The sequence below is a fragment of the Chroicocephalus ridibundus genome, chromosome 8 (genome assembly GCF_963924245.1).
Source record: "Chroicocephalus ridibundus chromosome 8, bChrRid1.1, whole genome shotgun sequence".
Lineage (NCBI taxonomy): Eukaryota > Metazoa > Chordata > Aves > Charadriiformes > Laridae > Chroicocephalus > Chroicocephalus ridibundus.
The window spans coordinates 46,469,285-46,495,938 of record NC_086291.1 but is presented as its reverse complement, the minus strand read 5'-3'; the positions used below and the strand labels follow the sequence as shown (position 1 = coordinate 46,495,938).

The 26,654-nt window shown below is 39.1% G+C and overlaps 1 protein-coding gene across 4 annotated transcripts in view; it reads left to right on the top strand.

Moving 5' to 3' along the window:
- Positions 1 to 25,656, top strand: part of SHISA9 (shisa family member 9) — a 196,552-nt gene extending 170,896 nt beyond the window's left edge. For all 4 annotated transcript variants that reach the window (XM_063344910.1, XM_063344912.1, XM_063344911.1 and 1 more), the window contains 2 exons: positions 3,930 to 4,085; positions 23,012 to 25,656. In XM_063344910.1, coding sequence (XP_063200980.1) covers positions 3,930 to 4,085; positions 23,012 to 23,382 — 527 coding nt within the window. In that variant the 3' untranslated portion in view covers positions 23,383 to 25,656. The remainder of the gene's footprint in view (positions 1 to 3,929; positions 4,086 to 23,011) is intronic.
- Positions 25,657 to 26,654: the final 998 nt, after the last annotated feature.

Sequence of the window (26,654 nt, the reverse complement as noted above, 5' to 3'; positions counted from 1 at the left end):
CATGCTGGACAATGTACCAGTGTCAGGTTGCCAAAAGTAATGTATCAGCACAGCCACAGCTTTCAGGTTAAAGTTGTCCCCATTCAGTGAAGCCAGCTATGTGCAAATACCAATCACAGAATATCTGGTTTATAAGTATAAAGGATTTAATTTGGCACTAGAGGTCAATGATAAAGCTGATAGGGGTTTTTCTGGTTAAACTTTCTTCCAATTGAAACCAACCCCTTGTATCCTAAAATATTTTGAATAATCCAATAGATTATTATTTGCTCTCCAAAATTTAACGCTTACTATTTTTTTCCAATTTCAGGAAAAAAAGTAAAAATCTCAAATGGAAAAATCTCAAATTTCACATTGAGATCCTGTGAAGTAGTTGTAGACAAATGTCTTTATTTCCTGAGACAAACCCTATTCAGCGTTGCTGAGACTGAAGCAGTATTTACAAGTATAAGACAATGCTGCTGAAGCCAATAGCTTTTTTAGTTATAAATTATGGATTGCCCCAGAATAGGCAAGGCAAGCCCTATTTAAAACCTCCTGGTTGCTCACGGCTAAGCCTGAGCTTGCCGCAGTGGTTAGACTTACACTGCCCATCACCGTACCTGCTGCAGAATTTGCATTACACCATTGTTACTTCAATTACAAACTGAAGTTTCTTCAGTAGCATCCAAATACAGGTGAATTTACCCATCATCATTACATAAACGATGTGCGGAGAAAACAACCTAAGTGTCCCATTTGCTCACTTATTTCTAGAAATCCAAAGATAAGGAATCAGATCACACACAGTTTAGCGAGCTTGCAAACAAATGCAACATCACCAGTTATGGCCAGTTAGACTAAAATTTAGTATGATTCAGATCTAGACAGACGTATATATCAAGCTGAGATTTTTCTTTTAGGCCCTAGGAGTGCATTCCAATGGGAGTCTCTTTATAAATAGGAATCTTTCTTCAATATAGTTCAATGCACTTTGCCAGTTTGGCCTTTTGCTTGATGTACTTTGTGCAAATGGCCAATTGAATGAGTAATTTGAACTGTGTCTTCTATGTGATGACTTAGTCTTGTGTAAGCATCTGGGTATGACCGAGGGGCACTGTGCAGTCAGTGCAACAGTGAAAGAATGACTGTCATTAATTTCTTGAAATTCATAATTCAGGAGAGTTCTGGGCTTTTAACAAGACAAAAGAGAAGTCAAAGATGAATTGGAAATGGAAAACATATTTCTTTACATCTTCATAAACACTCAAAGAACCAATCCCCAGCAACATTGGTAACCCAGCAACCTAGTAACAGCATAGTCTGCCACTGCACACCTGGATGAAAAACAAGTATACCTTGTTAATTTTCCCCAGTGCATTTCTGGGTTAACTTTCTTCACTATGTTTAAAGAGATGAATGAGTAAAAATGATAGGTCTAAGTAAGAGACAGAGGTAGAAAAACAGTCCTGGTTAACTACTCCTTATTTACATTGTCTTTGCAAGTCTCCACATCTGCAAGTCACTTTGGCAGTGACCACAGAAATACTCACAATACTTTCATCACAGTGAAATCATGATGTTTTGACAGACTGAATAATGAGAATTGCCACAAGGGAACTTCGTGGTAGTAGCATCTACAAAGTGCTGATTTACATCTACTCAGAAAAAAATTAGTGAATGTAGTGATAAAAGGTTCACACCTTCCCTATACCACCCATGCTGGTATCTCAGAACTGCCCTCTTACTGAAATACAGCGGTGCTAGCATCCCTCCTCAAAAGTGTACCTGTAAATGCAACCATAAGAGAGAGACGTTTGGAAGATAGGGATGGTTTGGAAATAGTGGTCAGTTATTTTATGGTTCAAGCCATTAGAGTAAGAGGCTTTCCTCAGATGTACTCTAGAGATAGAGTGGGAACAGAATAAGATTGCGCTAATTCTTGCTCTAAGACAAGATGAGCTACATCAGACATGCCAGTACTATAGCTGAACAGAAACTTAGAGAGAGCTTTTATTTATTAGAAAATAGCCATTCATTAAAATAACAACTCTTTTTGTGAAAGGGTAGACTAAACAAACTTACCCTTTCAAAGTAAACCCTTTTCAAAGATTCAAAAAGCGTTCCAATATTTTTTGGGGAATTCTGCAACAGAAAAGTTTCTGGTTTTCAATCCAAAATAACATTTATCTCTTTAAAAGTGAGACAACTTATTTTTTATATATATATATATTTTTTTTTTTTTTTCATCATAACAAAATGTTTCTCCTGATCTGACACGGCATTTGCAAAAAAGAAGTCCAACTTCAGATTTAATTTGTTTGGTAAAAGAAAAGAAACACTTACTGAAAAACTCTTCTGTTATGGGAAAATCATTTCTCATTCAGCGCTACCTACTATCCACAACCAGTTTGCACCCTATTAATAACCACTAACAGCAAGAAGATTCATACTGTTACTATTAGATGGTAGCACTTCTACCATTTTTCTTGAGTTGCCTCGAGGTGCCCTCCCAGCTTGTTGATGTGTGTATGTGATGTGGTTACACTGCGCCGCAGAGGCAGGGGCAGCCCCAGTGTGAGCAGCAGAGACTGCACCAGGCAGCAGCAACGGTGAAGAAGAACAAAGTTAAAAAACGCCTTTGGTTTCCTTTTCTCTCCCAGCAGTAAATCTGTTAACTGGCTTCAGAGCTCCTGCTCATGCACTTGGCTTCATTAACGAGCTGTGGAAAGCCAAGTGGCTCGATTCCCTTAAAATCCTGGCAAACTGCAGGAAAACTTGGCGCCTGCCCGATCCTGTGGGCAGTTGGGGGGTGGTCCACTCACTCCATCATAATAAGCCTTCTTTTCCCTAACTGCCCAGCTTTCTGCATGATCATAAGCCTGGGCTTGATGCTGTGGGAGTTACTGTAGTGTCACCAATTCAGCACCAGTTTCATTGCAGGAGAAAAACGCAGTCGTCTGTGATTTCAGAAGCCATGATAAGGTTCTAGGATTGACAATCAGCTCCAAATATCTCAAAATACACAGTCTGGTGAAAGACTCGGCAAAAAGGACATGCTGAGCATCTTGAACTCTGTTGAAATTTAGGTCTGCAAATAGAGTGCAGCATACGATTCTGACCAAACTTTTTAGAGTCTGGATTCAAATATTAAAAATAACTAATAAACTATGGTATATCCTAGAAAGAAAGTATCCAAGCTGTATTCTCTACTATAAAGCAAAAAATCAACTACAGAATGGATATGGGGTGAGTGCTGGTATAAAACTGTAGATAAGCAGTAATTAGCTCCTGATTTTAGGTATGTCTGCTACAGAAAAAGTTATCTTGGTATGATATTGTGATACCTACTGTCAGGGAAAATGAGAAAACATAAGGACAAAATGTAAGCTTCGAAGAAATTACCTAATGATAGTCATGAGCCAAAATTGCACATTCTGCACAGTGGGGCACGTCTAGAGAACACAACATAATGCTGTGCAAATAACCAAGCTGATTCTGGTATTAAAAGCAGTGTAACTGCATATATGCGCCAGCCTGCCTGAGCCTATTTAAATTAAGGTGGGTATTTAACTCCACAGACAGTGACACTACTGCCCTGTATTCAAGCTACCTTGGAATAAACTTTTGAGTTTTGGGTTGTATCCTAATGCTGCAGCAAATTCAGTCTTTGTGTTGGTCTCCTATTGTTTTGAAAACCTATTTTTTAGTTCAAAAATCTGTTTTATACAAAAGTTAGCACGTATTGCTACAATCATTCATCAGCCTTTAATCATGCCATTAATTGTCTGAAGTACAGGTTTGCTGTACTCAAACTCCCACTTTGTAATAAATAATGTTTTGTTGCATTAAATCTCATGACATATCCTGTCTAATCTGTACTGGGTAATCACGTTAAAACCTTAAGACTTTCTTTTTTCCTTAACGCTTGTTGATTTTCTTTAATACAGATCCACCACAGATGAATAATGTCATGCCAACATCTCCCCTCCTTCCTCAGATGGCACATCAACATTCATATCCCAGCCTGGGACAGATCACAAACCCATATGAGCAACAGCCCCCAGGCAAAGAGCTTAACAAGTACGCCTCTCTGAAGGCAGTCGGTAAGTAAGCAACACGATGCATGACTTCTTCTTTAGATCAGTATGTTGCATTTGCTGTCGTCAGCTGACATTCTGCTTCAAAGTTAAAAACAAAGTCTTGCTCATCTGGACTCCATGATGGAATTTCATCCAGAATATCATTTAGTTGGAAATGTATTAAAAATTAACAGGGGGACTACAATTAGTAATAAGAAAATTACATGTAAGAATTAGTAATCATATGGATGCGTGTCTATATATGCATACAAAACCACACCATATCAACTGTACACCATTTTTTCAGTGAGTTTCACCTATGTTGCATGCATAGTGTTCCGCCCTAGTTCTTTATGCCCTGAATATGCCTACCTATGCATTTTGGTATGTATTTTCTATACCTATCTGCACAAATGAGAGAGAAAAGCATCAGATATACTGCAAATTTAAAGGATATAATTTAGACACCTGCAAATACTTCCAAAAAGAGAAGATGCTTGTACACTTCCAACATAAGAGCTTTCACATTTTCTGCAGGATATGCATTAGTATGTCACTGGAGGAATATTCTGAAGCCTTGCGATTTCAAACAATTACTGCATCATAAAGCTCCTAATAAAGATCCAGGTGGCGGGTATTTTCTGTGACTGATTAATGTCATGCAGTATTCTTTTAAGCAAATGGGGGAACATCCTCAAAGAAACAGTTGTGGGGAAGGAAAAGGACAATAGCGGGTAAAGATTTCCACATAATTTTCATATTGGAAGCATAAGTTGATAATACTTTTCAGGGGCTATAAATACCTGCTGCACAGCATGTGAAGACAGAAAGCCTTTATCATCTTACACTTCAGGCCCCTTCTAGACAATAATAAATTAAGAACTGTGTGTGTGTGTGTCTAGTCATAAACAGCTTCTCACTAACCCTTGCTCAGCTTACACATATGGAGGTTAACATCATTTTGCCATGAATTTAGAGCAGTATCACACTCCAGACAGAGCTATTTGGCTCAGAAAAATGGCAGAACAGATGAGAAGATTCTGATTTAAGAATCTAGTATTCACCATGCAAGAAAAATTTTTCATCACAAACTGACATTCCTTCATCCAAACTTCAGGACCTCTAACAAAATGTACATCAAAGTTCCATCTCAGATCACTTGGCTTTGCTTTAGCTTGCCAGTTTTCTTTCTCACAAGTGGCATTTTTTAATCTGTTTATAAAAGACAAGGGTTAATAGCTTTCTGCTGAATTTTGAATACAGAGAATAGCTTTACAATTCCTTCTTCAAAAGGTGATACTGTGTAATAATGTGGTGATTATCACAGATTTATGCACTGATATCAGGCTTCTTTTTCAGATGTCAATTTAGGTCAAGCCAATCATCAAAGCTAAAAGGTACTTAAGCATAATAAAACGAGAGATGAAACACTCAAAAGAAACTTCTCTTATCTGCCCAAGAGACACTGAATGTACATTTTCTTTAAAAAAAATTATTAAATTAGAACTTAGACATTTCTTGGGTGTCTGAGTACAAGTTTTTAAAGCAGCTAGATTATAACCATACAGTTAAATCAACCCTGAAAGACTGTGCACTTCAGCTCCAGAAGTTGTATAATGCCTCTCAGAATCTTAAATTAAATTAAACATAACTTCCAGGGACATTTTCTTCCAGAAGGATTGCACCAACTTCCCGTGCTTTCCCCCTATCCTTTCTATTCCCCTCTCTACTTTTTCCCTGTAGATCTACTGGTCTTAGAGCACACTAGAGAATTTTTAGATTCAGGTGAATTTTCACAAGAAAACTATAAAAGTGCTGCATTGTTATCCAAGTTTTTTAGCAGAAAACAACAGAGATTTTGAAATTGTTATACATTCACACCTTCTGTCTGGACATACGGAGCAACAGCTAAATACGCTCTGTTTTTAACAACTTTCAGACTCTCAAGGCCATGATTCCTCCCAAGAGGCACCTCTTGAGTACATCCCAAGATCACAAAGCAGTTTTTCCATGATGCCAGCCAGGCCTGGGTTTATGACTACACCGACATCAAGCTAGCCAGATTGCACATTGCAGAGTTCATACTGACTTTATGAGAGCTCTGAGAGAAAACAGCAACTGGCCTACATCAGGCCCACCAATATAAATTTAACCTGACAACATCTTTTGAACAAATAGACATAGACTGAGTTCACCCTGACCTGGTATTCATGTCACAGAGCGATGGCATTTTTCATATCCTGAGATTCAGAGTTGCATTTTCTGATCTCCATAGCAGGTTAATGAGTGTGGGCAGTCCATTTCCCTTTGCATTCATTGATAGTGGCTTGAGGGTGGATTCATTTGCCACAACAGAAATTTAATAAGGGATGTGTTCTATATTTCTCCATGCATTTGAGGCAAAACATATTAAGTGCCTCTTACTCTTCATGCTCCCATTGTTTGGGTATAGTCCTCTGTGCTTAATTCTCTTCTTTAATAGGGGGTGGGGGCGGAGAAAGAAGCATCCCTATTGCTTTGTAGCAACTGTAACTATAGTACATTAATATCAGTCATCATAATGTGGCCAGAAGTGGTAAAAAGTTTAGATAACCGAAAAAGTGATGCTTTACCAGAGGCAATATTAAATTAATTTCCACATAGCTGCTTTCTTCTAAACTACAGATGTCCTAAAAATTTGTCTGTCTAATTATAGATGTGAGCTACTCATCCCTCAGTGACTGGCTGCTGTGAAAATTTAGTTCATGGAAAAGTGGCAAGTCACAGTAATCTCTGTTCTGGATCGTGTTTGGGACCTGCATTAAATTCAATACCTAAGACTCAAGCGCTTGTAAAAACAAGAGACAACAGTGCCACTGCTATTAATTTGCATTGTGTTACTGAACAAGAATGACCAATCCCTTGGTAGCCAGGCCAGGTTGATCCTTAGGAAGCTATTTTAAAGCTACACCCTAGACTCCAAATCATATAGCTTAGCAGAGTGCAATTTGAAGCTGGACTGTTCATGCATGTATGGAATGCAACGTGTGCATTGCGGAGCGTCTGATTCAGCACAACAGAGAAGAGAATTGAAAAGGCCAATGTGGATGTATTTTATTTAAAAAGCAAAATATTTTTATGTGAACCAATTCAAACTGCACAGCTAAACCCTTACACACTCAATGGAAGGGGCTGTTTTCCTCATTTCTTGTTAGGCATTTCTTTATTTGTTGCCACCTCCAGAATTCCAGAGGCTACTGACCAAACTCACCTTTTCCTCTTACTGTCTGCTGGCATTTACATCTCTGAATAACATGAGGACATTCTGTGCCTATTTTGTATTTTCAGATAAGTTCTTGGAGTACAACAAGGTAATAGTGAGTTGAGATTTACTTACTGTTTTCCTCACTGCACCAAAACTTTATTCTCCTTCTACCTTAACACATACACCACCGGGGAATAATCAGCAGAAGGTAGAGGACCCCTTGGAAACAAGACAGAGCAACACACACTTCCTGAAAGAACAGATAAGCAATCCATCTCTTAGCATCGCTAGCCTACCTGAATGACTTACAGGTGCACTCTGTTAATCCATTATTTGTCCATTTTTGAGCCAGAGAATCTTTTTTCAACAATGACAGATCTGTCCCACTGAGGAATGTCAGAGGCTGTATCTGAGGGAAAAGGGTTAACAAGATTTAAGACCAGTCCCACCAAAAGTGGTCACTGAATGTTGTGTGGCAATAAAGCACCCAGTGTTCAGATATTTAATTTTTTTGGTCACCTGAGATGACATGATCCTGGTTTCCTTCAATGCTTTTGCAGTATTTGATTATTTATGTGAAAAGTGCAGAAAGAGGTTTTTCTGCATAAATTATTCTTCTTTCCAGTTCATCAAACCTGTTTTTACTCCATGCTTAAATTGTTATTGCTCATTTAAGCAATCCTGACATGCCTAAAGCTACAAGTAGATGGAGATCTTATATCTAAACACCTTCATGAAATTCAAGTCCCACAACGTACAAAGGCAGCTCATCACAAATTTTTATACACATCATTTGGACACTCATTCAGAATGCATGAACAATCCAACTTCAAATTCCACTCTGCTAAGCTGTAAGAGTTGGAGTCCATCCTGTTGCTTAATAAGAGTTTCCTAGAGCTCAAATTGGCCTCACTATCCTGATGTATTAGTTATATTTATTCAGTCACTCAATGTTGTTCTGCAAGCCTGGCTCAGTAACAGTTTTCTTCCCTGAGTTTCAGGGAGTGCAAAATGACTATCTTTCTTTAGAATTCTGCAAAAATTAAAAAATACCTCAAACCCGACTTTCTAAAGCCCTGCAGGACTGGGAGAAAGATCACTCAGCTGCTGGAGAGGTGCACAGACATACACGTAAACCCAGAGAATACAAGTATTTCTACAGTTTAACATGATTTTCTATTTTTCATAAACTTTCTTCTTCCCCTCTCACACACAGACAAACCTTTGAGGAACTGACTGGGCATGACTTAAGATGAGATAAATCAGCCAGTTAAAATTTTTGACAACTCCGCCTCCCCCAAACAATGGACAGAATTCCCCCCTGAAACTCAGACCCAGAAAGCCTTCAGTGGTGCTGCGAGCTGAAGTCTCCTGTGAGATGAAATCAGATCTAATTGATTAGCTATAGTGGCGCTAGAAGGAGGGTACAATTGGCAGCAGACTCCTCATCGCATCTCTGAGTCTACAGCTCCCAGCGTTTCTTGAAGCTTCACAGTTCTTTGATCCTAAAGGAAACAACAGACAGTGCTCCAGCTCTGCTTGCAGCTGCAAAACTCCAAAGCGAGATTCTGAAAATATGACACTCAAAGAATAAACCTCTCCTATTTAGGTCACTCTTACTATGTAAAAAATATCGTGGCTGCAAGTGCACCAATGTACAAGGCAACATCTCCCTCAAAAAGGTGAAGCATGTGAGAAAACTGTCTGATTTGTTTGTCCTTTACATCTACACACACAGAAGGATCCAAAGGGAAAGATCGCCATCAGGTTAACTCTAAAGTGTTATCCCTGAACCATCCTCTTGTCTGATGTGAAATTTGGTGGCGCCTTCTCTTAAGCTTCAGATCTTCAATTTCCATAGAAATGATTGTGACTCTGCTGATACAAGATCTGTCTTATGAGAATAGAGGTGACTTCACAACTGCCCCCTAAGAATGTGATACCTATGATGAGAAGATGAGATTCTGTACCTTTCCCTATAGTTCACTGTGCTCTGCCTCAGGGGCCTCTGTACAAAGACAGGGAGGGCTGGAAAGAAATACTGTAATTGGAAAAATGGAAACACACAACAGGGAAAAAGGCCTGCTCATGCATTCACATGGGTTGATACAGTCAACTAGAAAAAGTAGAACTACAGAAATATTGGAGACAGTATGTTTGTGTTACTTTACTTTCCTATACCAACCACACCATTACACTGACAGGTAAATATTCATGTTTCTTTGGAAGGGTTAAAAAGGAATTGTGCTTTTATTTCAAAGAGTAAATAAATTTTGAGCTACTACTTCCATAAGTAGTTGCACAAAAATGGATTAAAAAAATCTGGGACATGGGAATACCTCCCTGGATTTAACACCATGAAAACAGACTGAGAAGTACAGATCAATGCATCATTTGTTATAACCAGAGAGTGAATCAGTTAACGACTTCATGTATCTAGAGGTATGTTCAGTGTTCAACACTGGAACTACAGACCTGTCTCGAGGAAGTAGGACATGAAAGCTTGGTATCTTTGTATTATTATTTACTTAGTCCAGTGTGGCTGGAGAATTTGAAGCTTTTCACTGTTCATTTGTTAAGGTAGTCTTTCATACTTTAATCCTGCTTCTCCTTCAGGCACAGGAGAAAAGCCAAGAAGTACTCAGTAGCAAGCCTCACTTTACCAACCCCCCTACTAGCACTCTTCCCTCAGCATTCCCATTTCCCAACTAGTTGAAGTGCCAGCGTCATTTGTTCCACCTACGTCTCCTGATGAGATCCCCCCAAACTTCACATCCTGCCCAGTGTGTGCAGACTTCCCAGACCTTTTCTTCCTTCTACTAAATCATTTCATCATTTTCTTTGTTATTTACCAAATTGGCTTCTGATACCCGCAGGCACTCTGTCATAGGTAAATAAAAAATGCTTGGGGACTCTTGATCCAAATATTTTCCTGTTTTATCATCCAGCACACTCATTTCTTCTTCCAGTGAGGTAGCCCTATTTTAATTATAAATATGTTGTTTGTGCAAAGCCTGAGTGTCTTGAGGAAGATCAGCTGCATCATTGACATTCTTTTACAGCTTTTTAAAGAAACAACATTTTACTTTAAAATCTACTGGGTGATACTCTTTCTGAATCTGGGGAATTCTGCTGTAAGCAATCAGACATCCAAGCAACCACTGACCATGCCATCCTTTAGTAAATAAAGAGAGCTGTGAAAAGGTAACTCTTCAGGGACATGTTGGTCTTAGCAGAAGCGACATCTAGGCTGCTGGGAGAAAAGTCCTTCTTTTACAAGACATAGTTTTAACACCAAAATAAGACGCTCTAAACATTTCCATCTATGTTGTCTCCTTTTTAAGACTTTAGCAACACATTGAACTTGTGAAAGAAAGGAAATCTGACCTTTAGGTCCATTTAGTTCAGATTTAGTTTAGGACATGGACCTGTTGGACTGAGTCCAGAGGAGGGCCATGAAGATGATCAGAGGGATGGAGCACCTCTCCCGTGAGGACAGGCTGAGAGAGTTGGGGTTATTCAGCCTGGAGACAAGAAGGCTCCATGGAGACCTTATAGCAGCTTTCCAATACCTAAAGGGGGCCTACAGGAAAGCTGGGGAGGGACTCTTTATCAGGGAGTGTAATGATAGGACGAGGGATAATGGTTTTAAACTGGAAGAGGGTAGATTTAGATTTAGCTATTAGGAAGAAGCCCTTTACTCTGAGGGTGGTGAGACACTGGCAGAGGTTGCCCAGAGAAACTGTGGATGCCCCATCCCTGGAAGTGTTCAAGGCCGGGTTGGGTGAGGCTGTGAGCAACCTGGTCTAGTGGGAGGTGTCCCTGCCCATGGCAGGGGGGTTGCAACTTGATGATCTTTAAGGTCCCTTCCAACGCTAACCATTCTATGATGATTCTACGAAAAAAAAGTATTATTTGTTTACTTAAGTAAACTTGACTTGCAACAAAGTAATCCTCAAAATTGCTTAAGATTACCAAGCCAAACCTGAATATTCATGTCACAAATATTGTGAACGCAACAGACTTGAACGAAATAGTTTCAAGCTCTGTTGTCTGTGGGTCCCTGTCCTTCTTATGTTGGGGGCTCCAGAACTGGATGCAGTACTCCAGGTGGGAGTAGAGGGGCAGAATCCCTTCCCTCAACCTGCTGGCCACACTTCTTTTGATGCAGCCGGCTTTCTGGGCTGCAAGCGCACATTGCCAGTTCATGATGAGCTGCTTATCGACCAGCACCCCCAGGTCCTTCTCCTCAGGGCTGCTCTCCAGCCATTCTCCAGCCAGCCTTTATTTGTGCTTAGGATTGTCCTGACCCAGGTGCAGGACCTTGCCACTTGGCCTTGCTGAACTTCATGAGGTTCACATGGGCCCACCACTCAAACCTGTCCAGGTCCCTCTGGATGGCATCCCTTCCCTCCAGCATGTCAACCACACCACCCAGCTTGGTGTCGTCAGCAAACGTGCTGAGGGTGCACTCAATCCCACTGTCCATGTCACCAACAAAGATGTTAAACAGCACCAGTCCCAGTACTGACCCCTGAGGAACACCACTTGTCACTGGTCGCCACTTGGACTTCGAGCCATTGACCACAACTCTTTGAATGTGGCCATCCAGCCAATTCTTTATCCACCAAGTGGTCCATCTGTTAAATCCATCTCTCTCCAATTTAGAGACAAGAATATTGTGAGAGGCAGTGTCAAATGCTTGCACAAGTCCAGGTAGATGATGTCAGTTCCTCTTCCCTTGTCCACTGACACTATAACGCTGTTGTACAAGCCCACCAAATCTGGCAGGCACGATTTACCCTTAGTGAAGCCACATTGGCCATCACCAGTCACCTCCTTTTTTGACATGTGCTTTAACATAGTTTCCAGGAGGATCTGCTCTATAATCTTGCTGTGCACAGAGGTGAGACTGATTGGCCTATAGTTCTCCAGGTCTTCCTTGTTGCCCTTTTTAAAAATGGGAGTTATGTTTCTCCTTTTCCAGTCTATGGGAACTGGAATTGGACTGCTACCAACTTCTCAAATATTACGGCGAGTGGCTTAGCAACTTCATCCACAGTTCCCTCAGGACCTGTGGATGAATCTCAACAGGTCCCATGGATTTGTGCACCTTCAGGTTCCTTAGATGGTCTTGAACCTGGTCTTGTCCTACAGTGGGTGGTTCTTCATTCTCCCAGTCTCTGCCTTTGCCTTCTGTGGATTTTGTTTTGTTCTAATTAAACCCCAAAACTCAAAAGCTTTAATACTCTTCAGCTTTGTACATGGATACGTATCAACAGCAGTAGTGTGATGTTCTTCAGAATTACCCATGAATACCAATGAAGACTAGTAAGACAACTGATAGGAATGAATCCCTTATTAACAATATAATATAAATAGCAGCAGTTATCTGTCTGCTATTTTGGTTCTGCAAAGGATGTTCTAAAGACAGTAAATGTGTTTAAGAGAGAAATTACACAGATAAAAGCCACAGAGATCATTGCTTTACTCCTACACATTCATACTATAATAACAAAGGGCTTGAGGCACAGAAGGAGTAAGAGCAATAACATGATTTGTAATGCACACATTTAATTTTTCCAAAAGTCCTTCCCCTGACAGCTTATTTGAAGAAGGATAAGAGGAAAAGAGAAGCTGAAAAAAATATGTGATATGTAGTAGCTATGATATTACAGCATCAAAAAATCACCATGAAACTATCAGTCTGTCCCATCGTAATGATAATATTAAGTACAACAAGTAGTTTTTATAGTGGGAAGTTTGCAAAGCTTCCTAGGCTACAGAAGGTGCTCCTGAGAAAAGTTCACCTTCCCTTGTAAGGGACCTGCCACAGCAGGGGAGGAAGATCTGCAACTCTGTGCTGTTGGTTCTCATTTTCATAAGTGATGGTTATGAATACAGTTCCTAGAAAAAAAGGTAGAGGTAGGAGCTGAACACTCCAATACGGCAGAAGTCGTACGTGTGTGCACACTATTAAATATTCATTGAGGTGAGCTTCATTACTGATTCTTCCTTGACTGCCTGTCAGTCACAAATGCTTTTGCTTTACGTGAAGGCTACTCAGAGGATTCTGTTTGGAGCAGGCTTTAGTTCTGCTTTGCCTTTGGGTTTGCCCAATCCACATGAAAACCTTATGAAACCAATTTTCTTCTGACAGTGCAAGTTTGGCAATTGCCAGGGAACACGGTTTCTTTTCAGTTTGACACACATCTCTGGTCTGGAAACCTCTGAAAATTATGCACAAGACTTTAATAATACAAATGGTACGCAGTCTTATAGGAGGGAGACAGGAAGAGAAAGAAAGGAGAAGAAAAAAACGGAACTGCATGTGTGCAAGTACAGCTATGGAATTACTTCTGATTTTTATTTCTCTTGCTTAATAACTTTCTCTTGAAAAGCGTTCCTTCTGGCAAAAAGAATAGAAAAAGATAACTTTCTAATAGAAACAACTTATGCCACAGCTAATTTTGGAAAAAAAAAATTTACTTCAATCCAGAACGATTGTTCAAAATTCTTTAAAATTTTAGGAGTTAAGAAACAGATCGAATAAAAATAACTCCTGCAAAAAATAGTTATTACATCATTGGGACTTTTTTTCATTTAAACAGTAAAATTCAAAAAGCCTTCAGGCCTCAACCCATATTCAGAAATAGTGGTGTAAATCTAGTATGACACCAGTTGAAAGACAGCACTAAAACCACGTCTTAATTATGTATTCAGAGACCTGAACTGGGTCTTCTGTGTCCTCATGCAGCTTTCTGCATCATCACAACTAAGAGTATTTGAAGCTGTTTAAGAGTTACAACCGGCAGTATACTAAAAGAAACAAAAACATCTAATAAAAAGTATTAAAACTGAAAATTAAATTCAGCACACAGAAGAATGCCAACAGCAATGCGTGAAAAAAATGAAATTAGGCTCATGCTAAGAACAGTTATTACAAATAAATGTGGTCAGGAATATAAGAGCTTTTTCAGTCAATGTTAAATAAGACAAATTGACACCTTAAGGAAAAACGCACACACATTTTCAGACACTGAGTCACATTGCAGAACGCTGTGAAATTTTTTCCAACGTGACCCACATACTACTCAGTGTGCAGCCTGCCAGGAGAGCCCACCTGGTTTGCAGTCCACTCCCAGGAGCAAGGCACACTACTGTGTGCAGACTGCCTGGATTTCTCTGACTGCAGTAGTAGGGCCTGTTATTGCACATGACTGCACACTTTTTCTGCAAACGTACAATGAAGTGGCACTCCTGGAATAGTTAGGCAGCCCTGCCTTTAAACAAACTGAAGGTCCTCACTAACCAAAAAGGTTACAAACAATTTCATATTACTGTTGATGTATGAAAGCACTGCTGCAAACTTTTGACACAACCAGATTTGTCCTAATTGATTTCCTTGAGAAGCATTAAAAACTACCCAGTGAAAAAGCAAGCAAGACTACCAAAGGAAGAACTGGAAGGAGCCTTTTAAGCAAATCTCCTAAGTGTTAACCTCTTTGGCTTCGGACAGCATTTTTAGAAAGCAAGCCAAACCCTCATTTTCTATAATCAGTTTATGCTGCAGTCATGCTTTATTCAGAAGTTAAGCATGACAGCATGACTCCTTAGTTCCTATTTCAAAAGGCAAGTTTTCTTACCATATATAAGGTTTCCCATAAAACTAAAACTGATAAATGTGCCTAAATGAGATAAAACTAAAAAAATATTTCACAGTAGAACTTTTCATATTTATTTGCCATTGTAGATGCCATGAAAGGACATGAGCTTAGAGGCCTCTAGGAAAAAAAATAATGAAAAAACAGATTTACAGTTACAGGACAGCCACTGGCTGCATTTTCAAAGAAAAGTCAGAGATTTGAATACATAATTCTCTTAGACTTCTTTTACAATTTCATCCATTGGTTCAAGAATAGAACTGGCAGTCTTATTTCCTTCTCAAGTCTATCATTCACTGCAGGATACTGAACCAGCAATTTAACATCTTGATGCCCGAATTTGAAATGTTAAATCACTCGGAGGATACAACAAAGTAGTGTGATCTTTGTCTATCTGCATGCAACAGATTTCATGTCTCCTGAAAACATGATGTGTCCACCATTTGTTTCCAGGTTGACAGAACCTATTGATTCTGGTAAATCAGAAAAGCTCTGTTTTTCTTACACTGGTTAGATACAAGTATTCTGCATGTCATTGGTCTCTATGTTAGGTACAATATGTGCATGTCTGGAGTATTTTGACCAAAACCAAATGACGATATCATTGCAGCACTTTGCAAAATTGAATCATAAATATTGCAATTTAATACTATGTAAATCAATGCAGTCAACTGTACAAAGCCCAACTGGAAAACCCGTTTTACGTGTCCAAATAGAAACCTGCCTAAATTCAAACAGTAACTAAATGTTTGTAAAAAGAAAAAGAAAAAATAGACTTTGCAGTGCTGTGCTTTTTTGGCACGTTGCCAGAAGAGGGGTGCTTCTGTTCACAGACATGTGGCTACTCTGATGTTCCAGGGAACTGCACCCCTGTACATGAGGTACCACACATGATGTCTGGTGCCTGAGGAGTTAATCAAATTCTGTCTCAGCATTCCCAGCCAAGCAGCAGCATTCACTGCCTGTAGTGGATAAAGAGAACGTTCCTGAGACTGGAGGCTCTACTTACCAAGTCTAATTACATTCCTATTCTAAACCATTCCTAATGCATTTCAAAACCCAGAAATATTCTGGCCTCTTCAGCCTTTCAGAAACTGTCATGAAAGTAATCGATAGCAGAGAAGAAATGTTTGGGCCTACATATTTATGTTTCATCATGTCTCATATCATGCAAGTAGAATTTTATTTCACTGGGAAAGCAAAATGCAGTTTTGTCTCTGGAGGTGGACAAGTTCCTTTCAAACAATGTCTGCAGAAGAAAAGGTTAATATGTCTTTTCATGCTTGGTTTCTCTCCAGATCACTATAAGAAATGAGTAAATAGATAAAGTAGTAAAGGGGGCTAGGAGAGGAATAACACTGACCCACAAAAAGTAGGTTCTACCAATATTATGAAAGTAATTTATGGGTCATTCCATGTATTATGTATTTTTCCTTTACTTCTATCAGTAATAGGGAATAAAACCATGAAAAATAATCCAGACATAAAATATTATCTTCCTTTTCAGAATGTCTTAAATAAAGGCAAACTGGTATTAAAAGTCTGTGGAAAAGAAAGGCAAATATTTAGGACAGAAATCAATGGATTGCAGACCACAGGATGAATTCTGCATTCTGAGAGCTCAATACAAGAACGGAGAAGGAGTTTTTAAATGGCCTTCGCCCTTTCTTAGAATTCAGTATGGTTTAAAATTGCCCCATCTTACACACAGCCACGCCAGTGGCCCATGAGATAAAAACAGCCAATGACCAACCATGAAGTAGCTACATTCCTTCCTCTTGGCCACACTCAGATCTATCATGTCATTCCACCCACTGCTAGCATTATATGAGCAGAATTGTGTCTACTGACGACATCTGGATGTATTCTGTTTTCCAATAGACTTCATGTTATGCAAAGCAAATTCTCTATGCTCCATGATGCCTGGTGAACCCCTTCATTCAAAAGACAGGTCACTAGTTATTTGTTTTACTGGATGGAACACACTTTTCAATGAATTTACTGGATCCAGTTCATACCTGGGGACAGCTAATCTGAACTCAGTCCATGTTAGTTTTTTCCCCTCACCCCCAAAAAAACTTGTGTTAGTGTAGAAATGATACTTCTTTGATTTTCAGATGAAGTCCTGCAAAAACACTCACATAGAGTTGGCTTATATCTTTGAAGGCTTTGAACATATTGTCTTAGATGCCGACTTAGAAAAGCAAATGAATAAGTAATCACACATTCAGACAGGATCAACAACAGCACCACCAAAGGCAGCATCCTAGTACTTCCCTGAGCAAAATTCTTGTGTTGTCTTTGAGCCAGGATTCATTACCCTTTTGTCTTTCCTTGAGTGTTCACTTTCATTACTTACAGAGAGAAATGTAAAGTTCCCATAGCTTCAGGTAACTACACTAACGTCTCAGCAAAGTCATGGCTGTAGAAGCAAAGCCTTGTTATAAACTATTAAATATTACATAGGCATAGCTTTACTGTTACACAGAAAACATCTACAAATAGGCAGTTAGTGTATTGTAGCTGTTATGTGGTGTGTCATTGCAGTCATTTCATTGCTATCCTTTCCCCCAGCATTTTCCATTGGCTTGCTTTCTCTATCTCTAGCCCTAAATTTGAAATACAATCTCTTTGTGGCTAGAATAAAGCTCTGCATTTCACAAAGTAGTTCTTAAAATATGTTCAGATAACAAACAATTCTGTGAAACATCTACTGAGAAACAAGGTTCCCTATATATTTTTGTATCTTCTGACTGTGACTGCAAGCTGTCACTGAAGCTTTTTTTTTTTTTAAATGTCTTTAGAGCTTTTATAAGGGCTCACTCCTTTGTGGATTGCTCTCTCTCACTTCAGAGGTCTCTTCCCACTCCTAGGTGCCTACTTTCACAAAAGCTGTAGGACGTAATCGTCTTTCGGGATTCTACACTTCTCCCATAGCTGTAAGAAGCGGTGCAAGAATTCAGAGCCATTTTATGGACCCACAAAGATAAGAGGATTGTCAATGAGGAAAAGAGTAAAAAAATACTGATTCAGCATTACCCGAAACCTCCTTATTTGGCTGTACTTACTACACAGAAATGCTTGTAACTGCAGTATTTTACAAGAAAAAGAAAGCATTACATGATGCTAATGTATGTTCACATGACTCTCTATGCCAAAAGTGGTTACACAGCCACCTTGAAGACTACTTAACTTAGGGAGCAGAACAATATTACACAGTTTTAGGGCCACCTCTCAGCACAGATAACATACACTCAAATAAGCACACTGAGAAATCCTGGCCCTATTACAGCCACAGGATTTTTGCCACCCATTTTCAAGAAAACATGTTTTCATCCATGGTACTTAGTCTATAAGCAACTCACTGGTTTATGTGCTTTTGTTATAGAATTGTGGATTATGAAGGAATATGTGAAACTTCCAAGTTTGGTCATGGCCAATCATCAATCAGCCAAAGAGCAAAGCTGCTCTCTGTCAATGACAGATTTAGGCAGAATGGTGAAACCTGAATAAAAACATAACCACCAAAAGCCCATTCCTTTCTGGCCACCTCATCTAAATGAGCATAAACTCACCAAAATTTTCTTAGGCATTTCCCAAACAGCTTGGTAGCCATCACCTTTCAAAATCAAAATTCAAGGAATAACACAAGGGTCCCAATATGAGACATTTGACACCGATACTGGCAAAGTCAAGATCAAAATAAAACAGACGGTTGTGGTCACTTTAAGGCATTGTTGGATTCAGATGAGAGTGAGGAGTGGAGTGATCCACCTTTTAGATGATAGGCTCATGGCTGCACAACTGCTCCAACAGAGTGGGATTTAAATTACGTTCCCTACCCAGCAAGGTGCATCCCAGCTTCTGCTAGGATGGTCCACACCCAGGTTCACATCCTGATGAACTTGTGCTGTGGATCAGAAGAAAATTTAAGATTTATAAGTCTAGAAAGACAAAGGAAGAGAACGCATCTCTTTATCTTAATAGTTAAGAAACTCAGCCAGGAGGGAGGGGTTCTGCTTTTGATCCTTACACTGTTTCTATATTTTTCAGATATTCATTTTATGCACAGCAGAAACAAAAGCCCAAGTTCTGCCCCCTTCCTGGCACATGCTTTAGGTTGGAAAAAATTCATATTTCAACATTTTTTCCAGATGAACAGCTACAACAGCAACTAAATTTGTGGGTGCATTACCTTAAAGGAGTAAAAACTTTACAAAAATATTGAAACTGAGAATATTTGTGTAATTAGCTGCCAAGACTGGAGGGAGGGAACACAAAGAATAACACTCAGAATTAAAGCCCTTCTTTTACTATTGCTCATTTGGCAATTTTGCAATTCTAATTCTTTACGCATTTTGCAAACACGACAGTGATATCTTTAAATCCTGTTTTACTGATTTATATACAGAAAACCAATGCAAAAGGCACTTCTATAGCACTTTTCATCTGAAAACTCAGTATACTCTAGAAATAGCAATTAATCTTTGTAACAGTTAACTACCTCCTCCAACGTGTTAACGGCTTCTTTTACAGCTGGTGAAACCAAAGCAGAGGAAAGCTGGGTCATGTACCCAAGGTCACATAAAGGCACTATGTAACTCCAAAATATCTCTTTGCATGTTTAAAGTCCTGAGATACACAGTTGATTTTTAAAGTAGCTGGCATCAGGATACTATAAGTATGCTTTTCTTGATAAAATATTTGTTACGAAACCATGCTTAATATTACTTTTCTGAATCTTTTTTACTTTGAAAACCAGAAGTTAAAAAACGTATTTCTGCACTATGCGAGTATCAGGTCACTCACACTAGGGCATAGCACACTGGTATTATAAAACCTATAATCTAGTCAATATGCAAGAATAATGACTGCTTTAAGGCTTGCCAAAAGCTCTTTTCAACAACTGAACAATTTGGTTTTATCAATGCTTTTTTTGCTACATATTTCCTACAATGGTATTTTCCCACACCCAATTCTGGCACATGTGCCTCTGTGTAAGTCTGCATGTGCATGCTGAAAGAAGACTGTTTGAACGAGGTTAAAACATTGGATAAAGAGCCTGACTTTCACTGTTAGCATTTAACTCCTAGGCATACATAAGAAATTCTCCAGCAAAACCCTGCAAACCATTATTTGATCAGGACAAATACAAACAGCAGCTCTCCCACACTGTCACTGCCACACAAAACACGTGCAAGTAGCCATTCGTCATGTTTGCCAGCTTTCTGCTTGACTTTGCCAACGAGGATCAAAGCCTGGTTTGTTCTCTTCAAGCCCAGATTCCAGACATCATCTGAAAAGTCCCTAGGAAGGGACTATGGACTAAACTAGTTAAAGAAAATTTAATGTAACCATATTTACAGAATTAATCATTTCACTTACTGTATTATCTTCCCTTACTGTATTATCTAAGAAACGAATAAAGAGCTGAAAATTTTATGTATAACACGGCATAAACAAGAGTAAAATCAGTCTCACAGATGTGTCATAGACACAGCCCTTCTGAGGCTGATTTCTTCCTTGCTTAATTTTTACATTGGGGGTGTTGCTCATATGCAGCAGTAATACAGTTTACTCTTCTTTAACTTCACTGTTACTTTTTTAAACAGAAGTAATTATTTACCTTGTAGCTGATCATCAAAGATCTTGGTTACATCATACAAACTGCTGCAGCTTAACAAAGATCAAATTAAAAGTACAAATTTACAATTTTACTCTATCCTTACATGAGATTAGCTTAGTTTTTAATTTTTCTACGCAAATTCAAGCAATTTAAATGTGGAATAGGCAGACAAATGATCTATATTAGGAGCTGGACGTAATTAACTACATTGAATTTAAATTACATAAGCTAGTGTGACTTTTCTTATATAGACAACATCTAAGTCATAAGATAGAGAAGCTTGCTCTCCTAACCATCTGACTTGCAGTGCCTTTGATGTAAACATATATACAAATATATACTTGTGTGGATATTCACAATGCCTTTTCTGCAACTGTTTTTCTCAGTTACTGGTAACAGACTACCGAGAAATTAGCAATACAGACTGCATTTCCCTCCTGTTTTTATTCCACTTGCATATAATACTGTTTTGTGGCATTCAGTGATTATTAACAAATTAAAAGAACAAGCCACATTTAGAACTGAAAAAAGCTCCTCCAAGGTGAAACAGGTGAAACTTTTTGATTATTCAGATAACAGATCTCTAAATGAAACAACTCATCCCAAAATCAAAGCAGGTTCTCTTCGTAACACATTACAGGTCTATCAGCAATTGCAACTGCACATCCTGTCCTGAAATTAGAATAGGCCATTATCTACATTCTATGATTTGTTTAAAACAGAAGACACCTGTATGCTACAGAAAAGCATTCACTCATTGATTAAAAAAACAGACAGATGGAGATGGGCAAAACATACAAAGCCTAATTTTACAGCACAGACAAGAGCAATTTCAGTTCATCAAAGAGGAAACATCTCGTTAATGACAAAACTAAGGACTGAAAATCAAAGTCCTGTCACACAGTCATTATACAAAACATGTCATGAGATGACAAGCAGCAACTGCTTTTAGTAATATTCCTCCCCGTTGAGGGGCCAGGACAAGGGGGATGCAGAACTGAAGCCTGATCTTGAAGACTAACGTGGTGCTCATGAGAATTTCACCACCTTGCATAAAGATCCACTTCAGAACTAGAGAGAAGGAGAAAATTCAGTGTTCAACAAAAGCCTCCTAGCAATACTGGGGAGAGAGAAAAAGAAGGAAAATAAACAAAAACAGTGCAGGGAATTAAAAACCTACTTACCATGAAGGCAAGAGGAGCTGAGCTGTATAGACAGCTACTTGTACAAGACTTCTGCAGAGAAGCCTTACATGGCATAGCTTCAAGGAAAATGGATGGATCTAGCCAGGACACAGCAAAAGTCAAATCCAGGCTGACACAATCATATATTCAAGGCACACCACTGCTGATTAACACACCACCGTGTTAGTTGATCTACATATTTGGCACTATCTTAAATCAAAATCTAGTTTTTTGAAGTGGGTAAAAAAACCCTCTTTACGTAAAAGGCAAGATCTTAAAAAATGAAATTCAGTTAAGCTCCCCTTAAACCCTCATACTCAGTCTCAAAATTTAAATGAGTTGCTGGACTGCTGCAGAATGTCTTTAGCTTCCTGAGCATCGTTCATACTTTTAAGCAAGGCCAAATAAATACCAGCAATAACAACAATCAAGCTTGAGCAAAAGCATGCACTGGAAGAGACATCCAGGAAATCACAGAGGGCAAAATCCTAATTTGAGAACTGCAATGCACTATTTGTTGGCATGGCTATTGCTGTATTTCTTTGTGGTACTGGCCCCAGAAAATAATGTCAAAATCTGGAATTCAGGATTTTCATTGTCTGTAAAATCACAGGGCAAATACCTAACCTTCAGCAACCCAAAGTATTTTCAGCCCCATAAAGCATTAGTGAATTTCCAACCATTTGGAGCAACAGATCGCATTCTTCATTTTGCCCGAAGGCATTATTCAACAGAAATGGATCCACCTCATACACCACTGCATCTTACAACTGGCTTGGTTAAACACCCACATGACATTTTGCATTTAAAGATATGTGCTCTCACACAACACGGCATCCCAAGATGCCCCAATATTTCCAAGAAAGTCTGTATACTTCTGAACACTTCCTCAACTTCCTATACTTTGTGAGATGAGCAGCAGCAAGATTCATACGACATGTCCCCATAATGTAAATATCAGCACAACCTGAGTGATTTGGGGCAGGGACAGTCTTTTGTTAAAGGGCATCAGGTTTTGTCTGCATATATGAAAAGCCTAGCATAATGGCATCCAAAAATATACTACAGAGAGAAAATAAGGGGTGGGAGGTGGCATGGGTTTCTCCTACTGATGTACCTGTAACTGTACCTGGTCCACAGATATAATTGTACATGACATACTGTAAACTGTGTAACATTTTTCTTGTGTCAAACTGATTTTTTTATCCCCTGTCCCTTTTAAATCCTAATAGCTGACAAAGTCAACGATGACTTCTACAGCAAACGCCGACATCTTGCAGAACTGGCTGCCAAGGGGAGCCTGCCACTCCATCCCGTGCGCCTAGATGAAGAGAGAGCTTACACGATCGACAGCGGCCTAACCAAACAGAACGGGCAGAAATCCAAAATTGCAAAGATCCACACACACCCATTAGGTTACAACTCCCACTACAAGACCTGGGATCCCAACGACCAGTCTCTTAGACGGCAAGCATACACAAACAAGGGGAAGCATGGTATGGGAGACCCAACGTTAAGCGACCCATTGACAACCCGGAGCCAGCATTACTTGGGCCCACAGCCATACTTCATAACTAACAGCAAGACAGAAGTAACTGTTTGAGTTTCTTTTCTTTTTTCTTTTTTTTTTTTAATGAAATCCTTTAAAAACCACACGCAAATACACACACAACTCAAACACTCAACTGAAAGGCAAAAAATAAATTCAAAAATATAAAATAAAACTAAAAAAAGCAAACAGAAGGAAGGAAGGAACTTCCACCTGGACACTCTTGGTATCCAGCCAACTGTAGGCCGAAGAGTGGGTTAATACCATTCAGCAATACACACTGAAGGTTGAATTATAAACTCCATTTGTATTTCACAATGGAACACAAACCCTTGTGACTAAATTTTTTTACTTGAAACTAAAATCCATGATGAGAAGTAGCACAATCTAGAGAAACCTTATGTCTGCTTAAACATTTACACTACGTTCCTGCCTTGAGACAGAGGAAGAAAGAGAGAACAATATACTGTAATATATTATTTCAGAGAGGAATTTTCTATAAAACCTATTAATAATCACTAGACCTGTGAAAAGCCAAGAGCAAACATCTCGGTACAACCCCTAACATCTATTATTGTACTTTCACACCATCCTTTAGAAAGCGCAAAAAATATATATACAATAAGGGACAAAGACTCTTTCACAAGGAATTTATGAAGACTGTTATGATTAAGAGCATATGGGACCTTTCTGGCTGGTAGAGAATTCTGCAGGATGATAACAAACAGCAGAAGATTTTATTTCAGTTTACTTTGATTTGAAATTTTTGGGAACCTCCAAAAAAAGAAGAGACGTACCATATGACACAGAAAGCTGCTGGGGGAATAAGGGCATCAGAATATTTCCTCTCAGTCCTCCTGTTTTCGGGCAGATGGTAACAATTCTCACTTTGCAGACTGTCAGGACTTTTTCTTCACCTAAATGTTTTGCCTATCTTCAACTGCTTCAGACTGAAATTAAGCGTGGGTGGTGCCTTTACTGTATTACTATTGTTCAATGACGGTCTTGTTTCTCAAAGTGACCCCTCTGTTCCTTTAAGCTATTTCCTCATGTTTTGCTAAGGATGACAAGGGTTCTGCCCTGCTCAGCCTCCTTTGTTTGTCCCAAAGGGAAACTAGACTACATCTCCATGCAGTGGTTGCACAGTCAAGACTATTTAGTTAGCCCCTCCATTTTCCCAATTTAAATTTTTTCCCTCTAGTCTCTCATTTTGTATTTGCTTTTAGCCATGGTAGTTCTTCGTAGTTCAACTAAATGTTATATGGTATATTGTCTCTATCGTTTGGCTTTCTATAGTGGCGTTCCCTCTCGGTGGACTATTTGGTGGAAGAGGCTAACAGACTAGCCTCAAATGTCAAAGAGATCTGGGTTTAAACTAAACAAACAATTGGACTCGTGGTCTTGACTGTGGTTCTGATGAGCAGGATGCCTTGTTCGTACGAGTAAAACCACTCTTGAATTGGGCACTGATAGTAGACTCACAGACCTGGGCCTATAAAGCTTCGGCACATCCACAAAGAGATAAGCAGAGTTGGGATAGGATGGTGGTGCTGCAACAGCCTGATGGCAGGCAACGCATTCAGTCTTTCACTTAAATTCCTGCCCTTCCCCCCAGAACAAGTCATTTGGCTAAATCCTAACTAGCTATCTTACTACAGTTGCGTTCTCACCACCTGTCAATTCTTCTGGAGATTAGTTTTGGAAGAGTATGCAGAGAGCAGTGAGAACTGTTATGTGGTAAGAAGAGTTGGAAGTGGCATTTCTTGCTGTACTCAACTGACTGGCAGTGCTGCTTCTTAGTCAAGGATGTAAGGGCTAAGAATTTGAAATGTGGTTAAACGGAGAGACCGATTTTTTAGCTATATCAAGATTGATTTGCATCCTGAGAGCACCAGCATCTCTCCATAAATGTGCTGGTAAATTGTATGATCATATGTTTTAAGACTATCAGACGTGGAAAAAGCCCACGGGACAAATACTTTGCACACAACCCAGATTCTCCACTATCTTACTTTTATTCCTTTAATCTTTATTGCCTTCACAACTGGCTGACTTAATTTGACCCTTTATGGAATGTTGCTGTTAATCCATATGCTTTAGATACACATTACAGCTGCACTCTAATTCACACAGGTTTCGTGTAACTTGAGCATATTTTATGTGGAAATATTTTAGTAACTGTATGTTCTGTAAGTAAACCCGTGTTAATACTTGTTAACTACAGAGTTTATGATACCAATAATACTTCCTACAATAAAATGTTTGTTTGTTTTTTAAGAATGTTTATTTGTAAACATATGTATTCACTATGTTAATATGAATTTCTTACCTGGCAATAAAACTGATTCTATGTGAATCCAACTTGCTGTCTCATTTCTAAACTTGTATCATTGAGCCAATTTTTGAGTATTAACAGAGCTTCTGGAGCCTCTCACTGCAGTCACTGGGGTTCATCTCAGCACAAATGATGATTTGACTCTGCCATTGGTAGTCTCGTGAACAAGAGGTTCTTTAGAAAGCAGCTGCATGTTGTTTGTGTTAGATATGTGCAACGCCTGTTACGTGCAATGTAACATAATACGCCAAGGCACACAAACCTTGCAAAGCTCTGTGTGCCCTGTAAGCCTCCAAGCATCACACACAGCTTGTGTCACTTATCAGTTAATTGCAGTTTTGAGGAGAGAAAGACAAGGTAAGCATGTACAGATCCTGGTCCTCATGAATGCACGGGAGTTTTGCAATAAGCTTCAGTCACATCCTGGGATTGTAACTACCCAGTAAAAACAGATGAAACACTGGCGTGTATCGCTTCAAAATTTTTATATGTTCATTATAGAAAAACCTGTACACAACATCTGTGTACCTAGTCTTCTGGAACAGAAAGTCCTTTACAGGCTCTTAGTACGGATAATGGCTCATAAACCTGACAATGAATAGAACCTCAGAAAAGGACAGTGTTTGGGTAGCTTCTTCTCTTTGCTTTACTGCACTAGTATCAGGTGAATTTCAGAAGAAGAAAGGTAGATTCAGCATATCTTGCTTCAAAATCAACTTAGTGCATGACTTGATGACAATTCTGTAGACAATTTATGATTTCTAGGAAGACACAACACACTATCAGAAGGAAAGTGTCAATCCAGAAGCGGTTGGAGTTAGCTATTTTAAACAGTATAAAAATCTCATTTTCATTATATGCCTTTATGGGTGCCATGAAATAGTCTGTAAAGCCTCACTTCTGGTTACAAGAGCATTTCCCTGCCTCAGGCACAACTGCAGAAACAACCCCATTCTGCCAGGGGAGCCCAGGAGAAACATATGGAGTGCGG